General features: G+C 39.3%; 1 protein-coding gene across 2 annotated transcripts in view; it reads right to left on the bottom strand.

Annotated features, from left to right (window-relative positions):
* MAPK10 (mitogen-activated protein kinase 10) overlaps positions 1–15311 on the bottom strand; it is a 94273-nt gene that overhangs the window by 22669 nt on the left and 56293 nt on the right. The window contains exons 7-8 of one of the 2 annotated variants that reach the window (XM_009325993.1): positions 10028–10099; positions 653–835 (exon numbers count right to left, since the gene is read on the bottom strand). In XM_009325993.1, the coding sequence (XP_009324268.1) occupies positions 653–835; positions 10028–10099 (255 nt within the window). The remainder of the gene's footprint in view (positions 1–652; positions 836–10027; positions 10100–15311) is intronic. The other variant, XM_009325985.1, reaches the window with a different exon arrangement.

Genomic DNA, 15311 nt, shown 5'->3' with positions numbered 1-15311 from the left:
TTCCAATTGAAGGTCAATGCCCTGTTCAAGTAAAACAAGACTTCAATATATGATTAAAATCGTTGCAACTTATATTTTACAGGGGTATATCTAGTCACACTGTAATTAAGTTAGTACTCTCCTTCACATATCCAAACTGACCCACAGCATTTTGCAAAACAAATCCACCCATAGCAGATATTAAACCTCAGCTACATCAAGACCATTTTGGCTGACGTTGCTAATATCTCTCTATTGCCTAGTAAAGGTAGAGCTATGAGGCAGGCATCTGGCTGAACCGATATTTTTCACCTAAGACAAAACAGCACAAGCACTGAGATCTTCCGATGGAAGTTCTACTGTTCCTTCTTGCTACAAGTTTAAGAATGAGAGTAAAAGGAACACCTCAGTTCCTCATGGTATAGAAACATCACACAGAACACCACGGGAACATGCTTAACGCATCAGTGATAATGTACGTTCCCTTGGCTGCCCAAAAATCATTTCCAAAAGCTGCCTCTCAGCTGAACAAAACCCATGTAGTCATTAGTCTCTGCAACTAACTGCATTAAAAGGGAGTGCGACTAGAGAGAAGAAAAATTGAAAACAACCTTCATTGAATTGCAGCTGTTGACATGTGAACCAACAAAGGGACACCCTTTGTCAGACATACCTTTGAGTTTGTTGTGTTCCGAGTCAGCTGGGAAGAGAGAGTCTGGAAAAAGTTTGGGGAAAGTGAGGCCAGCGTACTTGGGTCTGTTCTCAACGTAGTTCCGTACCGTTGGCTGCAGCTTCTTCATGAATTCTGGACAGGGTGTTCCCAGCTGCTCAATAACTTTATTCCACTGATCAATATCTGAACATCAATAGTTAAGGAAAACAAAATGCAAACCCCAGTGTAGTCTCCTGACATTTCTGTTTGAGTGTTCTCTGGGAATCCTCAGAGGTGTTTAACTTCCTTCATAACATCTTTACAGTCACTATCTTTTTTCATCATTATGCCTCCAGCATAATACCTCCAGGTCCTACAGCCTGCAAAGGGCAAAACTCTCTCTCACAACTATACTTACTTGAAGGCACTGTGCAATCCTAAAACCACCACGGGAAAATACACAGCTTCCTCTCTTTGGGTCAACGCTTGTTACCATTTTTATTTTTAACTTGCAATCCAATGACTTGCACTCCCTTTTTTACATACAGGTAATTGCCTCTAAGTCGCCTTGGCTACACCGGCGCAGCAGGGAAGAACGACATGTTCGCTTGCCCTCTCTATTTGGTCTGTGGAGAGTGAGGCTCAAAGGAGGGAGACTTCTGCATGGGACAGAAGTCACCTTCAACTCATCTGCTTCGCGCTTGTATGTTTAGTCTCTCCAATAACTTTTTTAGTGCTAATTTGGCTAAAACCACTCAACCAGCAACCCCTCAAAAGCAATTTGTTTGATTTTATAAGAATGCACTGGGACTCATTTTCTATAGACAAATGTTGCCTCATGTATAAACAGATGTTTCTCTTTAACTGCAAATGTGACGGCTACATTGCTAAACTGTTACTGACTAATAAGAAACAGGCTCTCATGCTTAAAAAGAAATTGTATTACAAGCAATTTGTACTGAGTTTTTTTGGTTTGGTGTTGATTTTTTTAGTTTTCTTGAGATAACAATTAGGCATCCGATAGGTGTTACGTAGCTCTTCCAGCCATGTTCAGAACAAGCCTTACTGTGCCAAAAAAAAAAAAAATTATTAAGCAAATGTCTATGAAAATCAGTACCATCTCTACATCACGCTGTCTAATTCACAGTGCTAAGAATCTGATGACAACATAAAAAAAAAAGGGAAGATCACATGCAGCCATGGGTACAGTGATGCTAAGAAATGTGATGAAGGGAGTTTCATTAAGAACATAGTGGAAATAAAAAGCTTTTAAAAGACAAACATTGACAGCATTTCAGCACAGAGAGGGGTTTTTTTATTATTATTATTCTAAGTTATTATCGTCATGAGTGTCATAAGTGTGGAGGCGTTTCCAAAATACTAAAGACAGTTCCTCACAATCTAGGAGAGAAATCAGGTCAACAGAATGAAGATAACAAGGGAAAAAAAAAAAAAAGTCAGGCAAAAAAACAGCTCTTTGGTGCAGTAGCAATTTCAGATTTTCAAAAAAGTGTTTTAGTTTAGGGAAATGGCAACTTAGTATTTTCACATACCTTGAAAATTCAAGACACACTTAATTTGGGTTCACCTGAACTGTCTTATTTGAACAAAAATCAAGTAATTAATTTAAAAATTGCAGCTTTACTAATCAAAAGTGTTTAAAGGAATGAAAACAATTCAAACATATGCTTTAAGAATGCTGAAACTGTTTCAAATGGTTTAATTTCAGCTGAAAAAGGTTGCTAGAAATAGCAGTGGTCTGTAAAGATTTTTCTGAATAATGTTCATTTTTTAAACTAAATCAAAGATTTATGTAGAACAACCCCTCCCACACACACTCCACAGGTTGTATGTATCTTGTGTTGTCCATGAAAAATATCTTTTTCTCAACAGAAAACTAAAGAATTGCAACAACAATAAAGTTATCCAAGACTATAGTTGTTCAAAGAGTAGCCTGAATATTTCATTAAACATTTTATTAGAAAATAAAGTGTTTTGACATTTTAAATTTGTATTCAAGTTAACACACCTCATTGTTTGCTGGCTGGACTATTTCAGAAGCAGGTCTTTCTGAGGAGCTTGAAAATGCAGAGTGTGTAAATGCTTTGCAGAGAAGAACAGAGAATACAGAAATGAAGGTGCTGTTAGTTGTACCAACAGAAGCTAAACAGGTGAGAAAGCCACACTATAAAAGCATTACCTGTGCAGACAGAGTGAAGACCATTTGATAAGGCGGGAGGGCCAAATACAGGACTTGCTTCAAAGCAGACGTCAGAAGCTTACGCTTGTACAGAGCCCGTTAACCATCTCTCAGGCATTTAATGAAGGCCAAAAAGAGAGAGATCTTTGGGATTACAGAATATTGTGGGACTTGGACATGTTGGGAGGGAAGATGTAGCAAGATGCTCTGGATGTGTGTGATAAGGGAAAAAGAGTGAAAAAAGATCCCAGAATAGGGCCTACATGGAGGGAAACAGTGTCAACGGTGATGGAGAGGGGAGAAGGACAATCCGCAGACAATGGGCCAATGCCCACTACACACATTTCTTCTAAGCTCTCACTAAGAGACAACAGACGAGCAGGCTCCCACCCACAACTGGAAGATTTTTAAGAGATGGAAGAAGCTTCATGAGTCATCAGTGCAAAGATGACAGCCAAAGCCAAAAGGGAGCTGGCAGAGCCACTATGTTCCACACCTTGACTAGCCTTGATTTGCAGAAGGACAGCACTGGAGCTTTTGCAGCCCTGGCTTGCACCAAGTGCCAAAAATGTCAGGCTTTACGTCACAGCAGCTTCAGGGACTGGTTTTGAGAAACTGAATGATCTGAATGGATAATCGTGCTTCTTTACTGTGTTATTTCTGACTTGCAATTTCAGCAATTCTGCAGAAAACAGATGTTACTATAGAACAGTCCTAATGTGAATCAAAACCTACTGTAGGTTACATTAACCAGTAAGTGATTGTGACTATAGATGTTATTTGCACACAGACTGAAAAAATGGTACTACGAGTTAATGATCACGTAACTCTGACAGAAATTTCCCAGGCCAAAAAAAGATTAACCTGTATTTGAGTGAAAAAAACTCGAAGAAGAAAAACTTTTGCTAACAGAAGACCCTGTTTTTCCCCTTGAAATTAAGCAAATATTGGACAGACTGGAAGTCGGAAGGAATTACAACCCAAAACTCTGGAAGATGATGAAATGTCTGCTTGAAAGCTATTTGAATCACCTCAGCTGTCCCCCCCAAATAGGATCAAGGAAAATGTGTCAACTGTACGCAATAGCATCTGTATGACTTAAGACAGAAGAAGGGATCTAACTTGGATTTATTAGTTTATCCCTGGCACTGACACTGCAGCATTTTCACTAACATTAAGATGGCCACACAAAGTTACAGCTAAGAAACTTATTTAAGAAAATAGTTCTAAAATATATATCTTTTGAATGAAGATTTATCATTGAGTGAGGCCTCAGGTCACCTCAAGCTTCCCAACCACCTTTTCTCTTTGCACTCTAATACTGTCTTAAGGATGGCTCTCCTCTGCTTTCTAAATACTTGGTTATTTACTTGGAAAATAATCTGCAGTTCAGATTCTGGTTAAGAGATGTATTTTTCTAAAGCAAACGCACAAAATTTCTAATGGGAAAATAATGTTTTGAATGCACAATAAAGTATTTCTACTGGAAAAATCAGATTTCACAGTGAAGTCATCTATTTAGAGGTACAGGCTGAAAGTTTACCATTACTTTTGTTTCTGTTCCCATTGATGCAATGTGTGCATTGTATTTTGGAAGTGTGAATTAAGGACCATCGTTTTGTTCCTTCAGTTGGCCTGCAGACTTCAGTTAAATTACATTTCTGCAAATATTCAAACAACTAAGGAAATGGAGCTTGGCTATAAGGGAAAACTTACAATACTACTCTGTCTCAATCAGAAAATGTTAAAAGTATTTCTACAGTTGCACAAATTGATTCAGTTGCTTGTGATTAAAAAATGAAATTTGGACAACAAATTATTGTCTTTGTAGTTAAGCTAGTTAGCCTCAAAATGGCAATATTTTTTCTTTTTCCTTCTCATGTTATGTCTGTGTAAATCATACCTTTTTTTTTTTTTGAGTGAAGGATTATATTTTCTTACGTTCAATAGCAAGGTTTTGCAGGAGGAGGTACTGTTTGCAGTAGGATATTTTACTTCTACTGTAATACAAATAACAACATACTATCATGCATGTATAGTTAAACCCGTTCATTCTTTCCTGGTAGTCAGAAACTTGTCAGTGCTCAGCCATTTAACCTTTAGCAATAACTTACTCTAGTCATTCGTGTTTCTTTTCCTGAAAAAGGCGGGGGGGAAATCTCCTGTTGCAAATCTAACAGCCAATCGATCACCAGAGACCAATCATTGCTTTTCCACACTACTTCCGAAGTGTGACTGTGCTAGAAAAGCCTTTCCTAAAGCCTTCCTCAAGCAGTATCTGTGGACTGTGATGTGGAAAACACAAGTAATTCTGCCAAAATACCTGTTTATAAAAGAGCTTTTGGAATTGTGCTGGATGGTGGTGGTGATGGTGGGGAATCATGCTTCTCTGCCCAGCGTACTGAACTCCACTTTCTTCACCAGAAGCAGCACATCTACACTAGCTTTACTGCACTGAAGCAGGATTTGCTCTTTCTGGCTAAACACACTTCTTCTGGAGATGGTTAGGACTAGGGCATGTCAAATCTTGCTTTTGTTAAGGTAGGCACAAAGAAAACAAAATGGACGCTGAGCTCTTCCTTCGTAACAGACAGACAGGGTAAGTTCATCTCTTTTCAATCTCAAAATCTTAAGGGAACCACCTTTCTGATAGTTTTCTCCTTAAATGTGCACGTTCAACCAATGAAAACTAACTGCATTGCTTTGGGTACAAAATTTTGAAGCTCGTAGCTTGTCAGAATAATTACTCTGAGCAGCTCTGTATTTCCCTTCCCAACACCAAACTGTCACACCAACTGCAAAGTTGGTAGCTCAACTCATTTTCATTTTTTTAAAATTGAATCTTTTTTTTAATAAATCTGTTAATAAAAACCAAACTAACCAACTTCACTGTGGGAGACATCAGTGTCAGATACATATTTTTTCCACAGTCCCATAATTTACATACTGATGTCAACAAAGTTTACAAAAAACACACAAAAGAAACTGAAAACAGTAGCATCTGACAAGACTGCAAGTGTACAGCATTTTCTGTGCCAAGGTGAACGCTTTGAGAAGAATGTGGCATTTGTAAAAATTAGACCATAACAGAAAATGTTTTGCAACTTTAAGAATAGTAGTTTATATGCTATAATAGCACACGTGGTGATAATAAAAATAACATGTAGCACATAAATAGAATTACTTCAAAAGACTACCATTGATCATTTGGAAGTTAGGAGATGATAGTGTTGGTTGCGTAGCTGTCATTAACCCTTTGCATGCATATCTATGATGACACCTTCACTAAAATTTTCAACTGCTATTTTTTTTTTAGCTAGCACTTCATTCAGTTGCTGAGCATCTTTGCTTACACAGCAGCAAGCGAATTGGTGCTTAGTGGATAGTCCAGATACTGCAGCACAGGATTGCAATCTCGCCCTTGGATAAGTATTACCATTTCCCTCGTGGACATCTCCTCACCATTGCAGTATCTACTTGTAGTACTCCAGGCTGTTTCTAGGCTTCTAGAACCTTCTGTTGTGGTACACGTCTGTCTTTGTAACATGTACAGCCGGATGCACGATGATCATGTACCTAGCCTAGGAGGTGGCCTACGAACATTAGCATTATTAAATACCTTATAAATGAACTGTAAAACTGTGCATAAAAACCCTATATCCCAATCTCTGTGACATGCATAACGTGATTGCAGTTGTAGAATATGGCTCTGTAAGTGATAGCTTGTATGGCCATCTGTAATTTATACTAAAAGAAGCTGACCACGCTAACCTTACATCCCTCTACTGAATATACACTTGTCTCCCTAAGCAGTCCCAACTGCAGAATTTAAAGTCACATTCTTCCTTGTCTGCCCAAAACGCATTCAGCAGTTAAAATAAAAAAAAAAAAATCCATGTATAACTACCACTTTCACAGCTCACCAGAGGACTGAGGCACCTTCTTAACTCCTTCAGATCATTAATGCAGTGGTGAGAAAAGAGTAACAGTCTCCCTCATAAAATTTTGAGAACAACACATGGAACAAGAGTCAACTCACAGGTACAGTCAGCTTTCCAAATTGCTCCTGAGGCAATACAACAAACCATGTTGCTATTTTCTCCTTGCTTGAGGCACAAGTATATCCAAGCTTCATGATAATAGTTTCTCTGTAAGCAGAACTACTGCTGTCAACCTTGAAAAGAAGTTTCATATAAAATTTAAAAAAAAAAAAAAGCTGGTGCATACACCAAAAATAGTAGAGAAATAGTAAAATTTCAAGGATCAGTAAAGACCATGGAGATTTTGGACACTGCAAAGCATTCACTCACAATTGGAGTTTAAAAAAGAACAGAGGTGGATTTTTTTCTCAGCTCCACCCAAGCGATTTCAGTGAATTCAAATGGATTACAGGAGTGGAACAGAGCTGCAGCCTAGCTAAGCACTCCACTCCACACTTACTCAAAGGCATTTCCTATTTTTCTGCTTGTGAATTTTCTACGACCATGTAAGATGGCTCTATTTTGCTATGGAAGTTGTTTCATTTAGCTGAAGGGACCATTTAGTTCTGTAAACAGAAACAATATCAAACAACCTATACTCCTTAACTGCTGGAAAATGGCAAATAGTAAATTTTGCAGTCAAATATATGACTGACAGTGCATTTCTCATGAATATTCAATCTTTCAGTTTCAAAACTGCTTTTCACCGTTATTTATGCATTAAAATTGACACAAATTAGTATTAAGTACTCTTCAAATCACAGTGTGGTTGTGAAATGAAGCACCGCCTGTGAAGAAAAAATTACTGATAACCAGCTCTGGTACACTGCCAGTCTTAACCCATTTTACACTCATTTTATGTCTAAGAGGAACCTTTTTAAAAAAAAAAAAAAAAGAAACAGATTTCTAATTACTTTTACTCCTTCTACACTTAAATACATCCTTAAGTATGCTGCCCTCAAGCTCTTAGGGCTCATAGTCCCTGCTGATGGAATTCTGCAGCTGCCCAACTCCATCACGCATCTGAAGAAACAATCTTTTTTACAGAAACACTAAGTAGTTTCCATGCAGATTTAAGGAAGAAGATGCCACGAGGTCATCAATCTCAGCAGTCTGGGTCTGCCCTTGCAACTTTCTGACAGGTTTTCAGCTGCACAGACCGGCACAGGAGCAAGAAGTGCCGAACCCCTGCCAGCGGTGTCTCAGCAGCAGGGGAGAGGGGGGGGAAAAGGATGGATTTGGAGAAGAGGTGGCTTTGAGGAGGGGTGCTCAGTGGCCTGAAAGGAAGCAATGGCATCGTTCTCTGTTCACAGAATGGACACTCATGGAACAGCAGAAGAAAAGCAGAGCGGTACATAAAACACAGTGCAAATTTAGCAACGTATTATAAATACAAATGAAGAATGTGAATTCAATTACAGAACAATCCCAAACAAATCAGCAGCTGGTAATGCCAATTTCTGTGGGGTTATTGCAATAATAAACAGCATATAATGGTTTAATTATAGAGGCGCTGCATGATTTCTTTTTAACAAGCATGCAGCTGTGTTAAAGAAACCAGTTTTTGAAGCGCTATATAAGACATTTAATTCTTTTTGTACTTACTTGGGGATTTCTTTAAATGATATCTTACAAAATGTAAGGCTATTAACAGAAAAACAGTTCCGACTACATCACTGAACTATGCTAACCCCCACACTTAAATTTGTCACTCCACATTCACAGAAAACACAAGCACAGCCTGGGCCAAATCTTCATGGAGCACAAATAGGTGCTAATGATTTACATTAACACATAGAAGGGAAAGGTTTACTTTCACATATGCAGATGAGATGTGCTCCACATCATATGAAAAAGCATGGGAATTTTAGCGTTCATTTCAGTATGCATATGCTCATCCAACATTTTGGACAAAACACAAATCAGAATTTTACTAGACAATATGTGAAAATATTAATGATATCATTGCCTACTTTCATTTCTTTAATGCTCTTCAGATATTACTTTTTCCACATTTTAATCAAAACATTGAACCCTTTAAAGTGTGAATGAGGCCAAATGTGCTAAACTGAATTAGTAAGTATGTATATATACACACACACACACATATATACATGTACATGCACACACGTTCAGAGAAAGTTACATAAAAATGAATAATGCCTGGAAACCCCTCTGTCATCTAACTACAGAGTTTAAATTAGAAGGAAAACTTGTACACAGGTCATCTCCATTTCTCATTTGTGTAATCCTACGGACGGTGAATCACTGGAGTTAGACCAAGCATGCATGGAGCTCAGCTGCTGTTGTGCTCAAGAAGAAACCACTTTCACAATCTGATAAATAACAGAGTATATATCAAAGCTTTAATAAAGTATCAAATAAAGTAAGAATTATGGCTGCCTCAGTCCTGAATGCAGAATGGTCTCTAAGGAAAACATACGTATACCTAGTCTGCTTGGACCACTTGTCCACTGATTTAATGCATTATCTATAAATCAGTACTTGCTGATGTCAAAAATACATTCTACTTTCACATAATAGCTACAGGTACTAAAATAAAGGATGACAGACTGAAGTCCACTACAACAGTTTCCAAGGAAATTCCCAGCCTTTCGGGTTGTCAAATTGTTACAAAGTTAAGTGATAATTTTAGTCTCGGGAAGCAGAAGTTGTCCCCAAACTGAAGCCATTTCCTACTTTCCTATGTCAATACCACTGGCAGAGCAAACAAGCAAAGAAAGAAGCATTTCTAAAAGTCATGTCCGAGTTAATCATACCTTCTTCCTAAAATGCAGAACTTCTTACATGCCATCCTGAGGCAAACAATGACTTATGCCTACCATGCTACAACCTGAACTGAAAAAAAAAGTCATTTATGAAACATGCCCTCCCCGTCAAATTAATAAAGAGACATTTATAACAACAAAACTAATAACAAGTGGTCACTGGCTGCAGAAAGTGATTCTGATGAACCATGTAGGACATTGTTTTCCGTCTCCTTACACTATACTCGCTGCGGTTTCCACCTAAGGCTTTTACTGAGAGGCAGTAATGGTTTATTGACATTTTGGTTTGCAAGATTTTGCAGTGGGACTTAACCCAGCTCTTTAGGTACAGTACAAATGTATGTCAGCACTAGTCTAGTGGGAAGGGGCTGGAGGGAGAAGGGTTGGAAGTACCTACTGAGGCCAAAATGGCTGCTAGGAAGGATACGATCAGTGCCAGGAAACAACACAGCACCTTTAATCATTTCTCCCATGATGCACCCTACTGACCACATGTCAACTGAAAACAAAAATGAAATGAGGGTAAACAAGAAAACAGGAACAGAACAACAAATAAACGAGAAGACTTATCCAATCATGCTATAGCGCAGAGCCTGCAGCCCACACTGCAGACACAGACCTGCCTTTCGCTCTCTGCAGATGCTTTCCTGCTTGAGCGTACAATTTTCATGAAAACATATCAGGTCTGAGAAAAATCGACTCCAACAGTTTTCTTTACCCCAGTGTGGATGAAAGACAATACTATTAAACACAGAAGACCAAGTGAGACCCATGGCTGGCTACTGTGTTATAATACAACTTTGTAATTAAAATTTACCAATTAATTTTGTCTTTTTTAAGTTTTCATTTGCATTCATGACCTAGGTTTATACTGCTTTGTATTGTAAATAAATGCTGGTCTCTGTATTCAATGAGGATATGCAAATTGCTTTTCCTTTATCCTTTCAGTTACCAGAGATCCATGCATATTTTCACAAGCTGAACTGCCAGAAGCCACAAAAGGAACTTGGGTCCTTGTGAAGACATATCCACCTCTTATTCAGGGCTATGAATAGAATTTGTTGAGACGATTCGACTCCAATAATGCTTGCTTTAGAGCCTGTTGGCTCACTTCCATTGAATCTCAGTGAAGCCAGCAGTCCATAATAGGGGTCTTGAGGATCTCATAAGATTTCCATTTGCTGTGATAGGAAATGGTGATTTCTAAATAGGACAGTTGAGACACAGCAGCACTAAGCTGTACCTTCTGCATTGATATTTAGGGCAAACTGGGGGACTATTTACCTCATACAGAGAAGAGCAGTTCAGCTGGGTCAAACAAAGATAACCACAATTTACACTGGAACACGAGATGAAAATCAGACTCCTTGTATCCAGTATGGGATTAAGGTGGCGTTTTCCTCCCATACCAATACCATGAAACCACATTACCTCTGCTGTCCTTGCTCTATGATAAGTCATAGGGCATGGAAGCAAGAAAAGGGAGAGACTGGTCTCTCAGGGCCAGAAACTGTGGGAAAAAAATGAAAGCAGCATGCTGCTTGGTTAAATTCACTCTTATAATTTCATATTGAGCAACAGTTTAAAGTGGATTTGACCGAAGGCAAACATCCTATATGTGGAAATCTTTACACACCTAGGTCTAAGGTTCCCTGTTGCTTTATTTAGCATATGAAAAGCTTCATCACTGTACAATAAATAAATCAATAAACAAATAAATAAAAGGCTACTTGTTTGGAAGCAATAAGCAAACCTAGAGATGTAAATTATTGCTGCTTTCATCACAAGCTAAATGGCATGCAAAATGTCAGGAAAAGATAGAGCAAGCAGTTGTTTGTTCATCTGTTATTAATTCCTTTTTATTTTCAGAGGCTGCCTTCTGACATTACTGCTCAAGAGCGCACACACAGAAGTTGAACTAGTGACTTACTAAACTGTAAACTGTGTAAAGCAGAGATGACTATTCTCCTCTACTCCTGAGGTTTTGGGAAGGAAGATCTCTGAAAATTTCCAAATCAGAAGAAGCAAAGATGAACATCTGAATATAACCAACGTCTGAAGAGAAAAAAACTGTGCCTTCTTGACTGCTGCCTCTTTTTCCTCTCCTGAGCCAATTAGAAATAAGTCAAATTGGAACCCAGAGTTTCACTGCGTGTTTAAGAAAAGTAGTTAGTTGGAGGTTAGGAGTTTCGGCATATACAGCAGCAGCTGTCAGAAGCCCCAGTTAAGGCACCAGGACTCGTGCAAAGCTCCATAAGGGGCTGCAGTACAGAAACCTAAGCCTCAATCCTCAGTTTCATTTGGTCCAACATCAATCCAAATGTAGTCTGAGTAATTTCAGTTGTACAAGCACCAGAAAAACTAACAAACCACAATCTCTAAACATTTGCACTCAATTCCAAAGCACTGAAAATTTACATTTCGTTCAAGATTTTTTCCAAATGCAAGATATTCACAAAGACTGGCATTACTCCACCAACACGTGGAATATGCCTAAGCTTTAATCAAATGCAGGCTAACTTACAGTCACAGAGAACTCTGCATGACTCTGGGTAAAACTTCAGTTTAGCAACTATTTGCCGTGATGTTTTAGGATCACATGAAGAGTGTTAAGGAATTACACGTACAACTTTTCTTGACTCTCTGAAGTGAAATTGCTGGGATTTGGGTAGCCCTTGATGAGAAGTCCCCTCTCCATTAGAATACTCATGTCCTGGATTACTAAGAGTAGAGGATTTTTATTTGTTCAAAATCTCTGCAAACCAGATTATTGCACAGAGCTGCTCTGAAATGCATTCTTGAGTGTGTACATATACTTCAAAAATACAAGTAAGTTTTCCAAGGACACCAAATGTCTCCCTGGCACAGCCACCTTGAATAAATGCCCACCACAAACGACATGCAAGTGTTTTCCTCAACAAAGGAAATATTTCACTCATACAGCAAATTTTAACCTCTGGGCCACCTCCTGGTTCTGATTCCATGCCAAATAGTTAAGAAATACCCTCTACAGTGATTGTGCCAGGGCTGTCTTGCAAAACATTTGGGAAATGAATCTGTCCTCCACAGGAACCTCCAAAATCTTCCCAGGGGCTTGAATAGAGTTTGGGGAGGCTGAACAGAAGTTGCTCTGTTGCCACACATGCATGTCCTCTGCCCCCCAAACCTTCCTGTGTCCTGGGGAAGCAGTCTGGTCTGGCTGTTGACATGGCACTTCACAGAGGAGGTGACCAGAAGAGATGGTGAGGAGAGAAGGGAAAGTTGGGATGGAAGAACATTAATAAGACATCTATTCCTCTTTGTGCTTTAGTCTCACGTACTTCCTGACCCAAATGAGTGCTTTCTCATCCTTCCAGGTTTCAGATTCCCTTCAGCAAAGGTGCAAAAGGATCATGAATTGTAGAACTAGCCAAAGATGTTTCCATATGGAAAGGATCCAAGCTAACCTTCCATGGACACCTCCCTTGTAACTCAGCTGTGGATGCAATTTCCTTTTCTGTTTCTGCAGAAGGCTGCTCCTACCATGCTGGATGAATTGGAAAAAGCATGGGTGCCACTCTGGTACTGAAGACACCATAGTTAATTTCCTTCCTCATTCCTTCGTAATGGCCCTGCATTCTCCTCCTGCCAAACTGCAGGTTTTCTGGGACTTGACAAAACACAATGCAAGGGAGCCCATAAGGAAAATCTGCAACTGCCCTTGCTAAAACTCCTACTGAGGTGGCTCTTCAGACCTGCACTCAATAAGGTCCGGTTTTCATTCAATGAAAATCATGACATTCATGAAATGCATGTCATGGGAAACTCTGGAGACCAGATGCAGGCACAGCAGAATGAGCATTGCTCTCTTTCCCAACCTCATGGGCTAGTTCACACTTTCTCTCTCAGCCCAGAGTGTTAGTAAGAATGCCAAACATTCACATTTGTAATAGCTCCTGTTTTAGTGATGCAGAAATCATCTCTCTGCAAGCTGAAAAGAAATGATCATGTCCTCAAAACTGACTTGGGAAGACTATGACAGACATATTTATGAAGCCAATCGTGATACCTGATTTTATCTGTGTAACTCTAGGCCAAAATATTTAGCACAGAACGCTGTTTCCCAATGGCTGAGGTGCAAACTCTAGTAAAATTTCAAGGCGACTGAGCATGCCTGTCACAACATAGTGAGCTTCTCTCTCCAAATCCTCCTAAAATGGAAAGGCACCTTGCTGGGTAGGACTGCCCTTTACCTCCATCACTGTTGTTGAGTGTTCCTGCAGATCTGCACTGAGTTCTGCTCTGAAGAACCATTTCTAGGCCCTTGAATTTTCAGGAAGAAAAACACAGCAGTCTGTATTGGATGCTGTATCTTGTTCTTACAGGTTTTTCTGTTATTTATGTGCAATAAAAAAGGGCATGGTTTATAAAAATACTTGGTAATTCTTGGTAATACATGGGCGAAGCTGCTTTTGTTCACAAGGTCCAGATAGCAAAGCTACAAAGGCTTCAGAATGCCAATGCCAAGGAAAGTTTGTGATGTGCAGCACTCCTAGTGACAATTGTGAAGATGGCTCAATCACTTGAAAAACATTAAAAGCCTCCCAAACACACCAAACCCTTTCCTCCCTCCATTCTGTCTAAATCATGGCAAACTCCCAGTTTTGTGGCATTCCAGTCTCGCCAAGATACCAAAAACCTTCCCTTCATGCTTCTATTTATTATATGCATGGATTTCAACATGTTTTAACAGGTGCTCAGCACAGTATCAGCTCAATCCATTAAGATTTCCTGAGAAAGTCTTTCCTTTCTAATTTGAAACACCACTTTCCACATGATGTTATTAAAACCTTAACATTTCTCAATAACAGTAATAGGGTTCCAAAGTGTTTGAATATTGCATTATTGACTTCCAATTTACTACCTGCAACTGAAGCTGCAAAACACTGTAGAGTACAGCTACTCTCCTGACAGATTCTAGATAGTCTCAAAGGGAGTTGCCAAAATTTTACAAGTGGGATACTTCAAACCAGTGTATGAATTTCTCTCTCTTTTTTTAAACTTTCTGCAAGTTCCAAACTGATATGCATCGTGCTTTCTTATGACACAGCTGAGCCATCACTCTCGGGGATTCAGACTAGCAGGTGCTCACCTTCATTTGGCATAGACAGAATTGATCTGCAGTAGACAGGCAGGTGCCAGAGCCTGGCCCACCTGGAAAATGCAGAAGGAGGTAAGAATCATACCCAAATCTGTGCTCCTCCTCAGAGGTTGGCTTTTAGGCTGCAGTGCCAAACAAGTGCTGAAAAACTATTGTTTTTCCTTGGGAACTCATGCTCCACTGCCCCCTTCAGAACAGCAGAGCTTGCAGAGGGACTGGAAGGGATGTTACAGGATATTAAGAGGCATATGTATATTAAGAAAAGGCCATGGGAATCCTGAGATGCAAGCTCAAGAATGAGTGGAGGCACGAGGAATGACTCATGCCCTTCCCTGTCTCCCATTTTCTTTTGAATATAACTATATAAAAAATCATCACAGTAAGAGAGACCTACGGAGAATCTTGCCAGGGAATTTGAAACACACTACACTGCATCCAGCAGACAGTAACATTTAAAACATGTTTTGCAGATCCTGCAGTTGCTAGCTGCAGACCCTCTTTTTAGCTTAATTTAAATTTTGACTTTGAAGTATCTCTTCCCAGGTCTTAAAGAGTATTCAAACACTTGTTT

Source organism: Pygoscelis adeliae, unplaced genomic scaffold (assembly GCF_000699105.1).
Source record: "Pygoscelis adeliae isolate BGI_AS28 unplaced genomic scaffold, ASM69910v1 Scaffold610, whole genome shotgun sequence".
Taxonomy (NCBI): Eukaryota; Metazoa; Chordata; class Aves; order Sphenisciformes; family Spheniscidae; genus Pygoscelis; species Pygoscelis adeliae.
This window is presented reverse-complemented; position numbering and strand designations above follow the sequence as displayed.